Raw genomic sequence first — 3,417 nt, 5'->3', positions numbered from 1 at the left:
CGGGGCGCTCCGGAGGAAGGGATCGTGGCGGTGGATGACAGCGCAGACGACAAAAGCAGGCGAGTGAATGGCAAGGCTGGCAGCGAGAAGCCGAGGTGTTGCCGAAGCCAAGATGTCAGTGACTGTCAGCGAAGTCTGCTAAGGGAGAGACCTGTGCACGCCAGCGTTCCCAGCTCCAGCCGGGGAAGGGTATGTTTTAGCAGCTATTTAAGGCAGCGGCAACAACAGATTGCTCCCCGCTCTCGCTCCCTCTCCTTCGACCCCACTTTAAACCCAAGCGAACGACTGACCCTCCAGACGATGATGCTCTTGCTGAGCCACTGACAAGGAAAAGGCAAGTCACCCATTCCCGAAACCGGGATCACTGCCTGCTTGCAAGCAGGAGATCTCTAGCTGCTGAACTTTTCTGTCCTGTGATGGTGCTGCGGTGAGCCTGCTGATCCGAAAGCCATCTCTTCTGGATTTCTGAGCTGGACAGATTGAAAGAGATTAATGGACTGATCAAACAGCCAAAGCTTTCAGGTCTCTTCAGGGAGAAAATAGTCCTTCAGCCCCCATCACTTGGGTGCTCGTGGTGAAGGGAGCAGGACATCCTTGTATAGGTGGGTGGGTGGCTCGCTCCCTTTGGAGGTGGAAGGTTGTGTTTCTCCTCACCAGGTCTCCTCCACAGAGGAGGAGAGGCAGATGAGACTCCAGGACTGCCTCCAGGGCAGAACTTTGTAGCGCTCTTAGCATCCCTCTGCAGCGTGGATGTGAGCCACGGAGTTGGGGATGTTTGAGGCAGTCTCTGCCAAGTGACACCTAGCAGCTGCTCCGGAGGTTTTTGTGTGGTGTCACACTCAAGGGCTTTGCCTGTTGTGAAGATGTCCATGGTGTTTCTTTGAAGCTGAGGTATGGCTGCTGGAAGGTTACTGCTGTATGCTGGCCTCTCTTTAGCTCTGTGTGCCCTGGGCATGCTGGCTGTGGCAATCTGCTCTGACCATTGGTATGAAACTGATGCCAGAAAGCACAGAGAGAGGTGCAAGAGCATCACCACTAAGAGAAATGACCCTGGCTTCATTTATAATTCCAACAACAACCTGCCTCTCAGGGCCAGCAGGTCTAGGTTGGACCGCTGGGAAGGGAAACTCCTCTTGGCAAGAAACAGGAGGCAGATCTTTGCTATGAGTGCGGTCGACGAGTGCAACAGACAGTACAACTCAACCAACATGGGGCTCTGGAGGAAATGCCACCGGCAAGGATTCGACCAAGAGCTGGAGGAGCTGATTGCCAAAGGTAAGGGCTATTTTTTTACCAGATGAACGTGCCAGGCCCTCCTGAGCTGAGTAGAGGGTGAACAGAGCCATTTGGGCTATTTGTCTCTAGCCAAGCACCTCTCCTTGCGATGGGTGAACTGACCTGGTTGAGTACTGCTTCCCAAAGCATTGCCAGGGCAGTTCCCAGGGGTCTCTACTGCATGGGGTTTAGGAGCAAGAAGGCTGTAGGGGTGAGAGCAGACACACCCCAGCATGTCTCATGTCTCTGTCTCTCTAAGCTTGGTATAGTCTGCCCATCACCATGGTATCAGATTATTTTCCACATACAAACGAAAAGTATTAACAAAGCAGCCATTGGATTTTTTTTTGCTTGAGCCTGGTGACTCGGGCAAAGTACATATTATTTTATTGGAGACTACATATGTCTGTATTTCATCATTCCCTTACTGAATGCCCCACTAGTTCTGAATTACACCATTTGCATTGCTCACATGTAGGCTTTTTCTATCCTCAAATGGAGAGTAAACAAAGAGAAATGCTAAAGAGCAGGAGGAAACCCAGCTTGCTGTGTACTCTGAGCTATGTTTTGGAATATTTTCAATGTCTACAAAACATTATATGAATTTATTAGGAGTGTTAGAAAGCAATGATTTTCTCTTGGGGTGGAGATGGATCTGTTTTCCTGTAGCACTTTTGTGCTATGTTTTTTCTTGGTTGTTAATCCCTTCTTTTTTCTCCCAAGTTACCAGTTCAAGGTGATGGTCAGTTTGCCTCCAATGTTTCTTTGATCTGAAGTATAGCAAGGGGTGATACGCATAAAACCCAGCCTAAACATCCTGTCTACAAAAGATGTGTGTTTTTGCAGGATGATGAGGGTTTCAGTAGCAGATGACAGCATCTTTGCTACCCACAGCATGGTTACTCCATACAACGAAATAACATTTCCCTCCCATGGTTCTTCTGTTGCATTTAGATGATTCTCCAGTGGTTTATTTCCATCACAGGGAAATCATTGCTGCTTATGCTGTGCAGTCTTTAAAAATACTTGTTTTCTGAGTGTATTCTCTGTCCCAAACTCCCTTGATAGCCCGTGTTAGTTTGTTCTTCAGACATTGCAAGCAGAATTATTGCTTAAAGCCAATTATTCATGAGGGATATACTCTCACATGTGTTTGCCAATGTATACGTTTTGTTCCATATGTTTTAAAAGTGAGCAGTAGAGGTGAGTAGCACAGTGTAGACTTGCACTGAAACGGTACAAACAGGTGGTGTAGCAGGGAACCCAGATCACTGTTTGGGATCCTGTCTGTATTGCTAGTGACTCTTTATGTCTTGTTGCTGTTTAATGACCTATGTGAAATGAATTGGTGGCTTCAGTCCCAGTTGTAATGGACAAGTGAACATGTTCAAAGTCTGTCAGCATCCTGGCATCCTGCTGCTGGTTTCAGTGCCGAGGGAGGGATTCCTCTTCTTGGTGCAGGTGAGGGTGCGGATGTGCTGGGCTGGCTGCGGAGGTCACGTGTGCTCAGGGCATAAACAAAGAATTCAACTTGACAGTGGGCGAACATGTCACCAGAGCCTACTTTTGGCAAATGGAGTTTCAGTTATTAGAGAGGTTTTTCATCTCAAAGTAAGTGAGACTTGTTCCTCTTTCACCACCTGCCTTGTCCTCAGAAGCATCCCTTTCTCATGCCGGAAACTGCTAAAATTGCCTGGCACTGGATTATGTGTAAGGGCAGCTCTGCTAAGTGTTAGCCATAAAGAGAACGTGGCAGCTCAAGCTGAGGTGGTTAAATACAGGAGAGAATTGTATTTGGCTGTAATTTGTGTGTGTCCGTGTGTATGAGTGTGTGGAGGAGAGAGTGTGTGTGTGTGTGTGGTGAATTAACTCTAAATGTACAGTGTTCAGCAGTAGCATGGGATTCCTGGGCTCAGGTACAGCGTGTGTTTCTGCACACATATACCTGGACATACGTGTCTGCAGATGGACACACAGCCACTTCGCAGAGCTGCTGCCCCAAGGTCAGAAGTGCAAGTTGTGCACATAAGGGAGGTGTCTGCAACTATTGGTGTGTGTCACTCCTTGCTTGCTTTAAAGGCTTTCTGTTACACATTTAACAAATTTCATAGTATGTTGAGAGAAATGTTAAAGGAGGGAGAC

The 3,417-nt window shown here is 47.8% G+C and overlaps 1 protein-coding gene across 1 annotated transcript; it reads left to right on the top strand.

The window, feature by feature from the left end:
• Positions 1-893: 893 nt before the first annotated feature.
• On the top strand, positions 894-1,275 carry TMEM178B (transmembrane protein 178B; the record flags this gene model as incomplete). Its single annotated transcript, XM_010182658.1, has 1 exon — positions 894-1,275. A coding segment is annotated over exon 1 (382 nt), but the record flags the coding sequence as incomplete, so codon positions are not given.
• Between the last annotated feature and the right edge of the window lie 2,142 nt (positions 1,276-3,417).

The sequence above is a fragment of the Mesitornis unicolor genome, unplaced genomic scaffold (assembly GCF_000695765.1).
Source record: "Mesitornis unicolor isolate BGI_N332 unplaced genomic scaffold, ASM69576v1 scaffold48174, whole genome shotgun sequence".
NCBI lineage: Eukaryota > Metazoa > Chordata > Aves > Mesitornithiformes > Mesitornithidae > Mesitornis > Mesitornis unicolor.
This window is presented reverse-complemented; position numbering and strand designations above follow the sequence as displayed.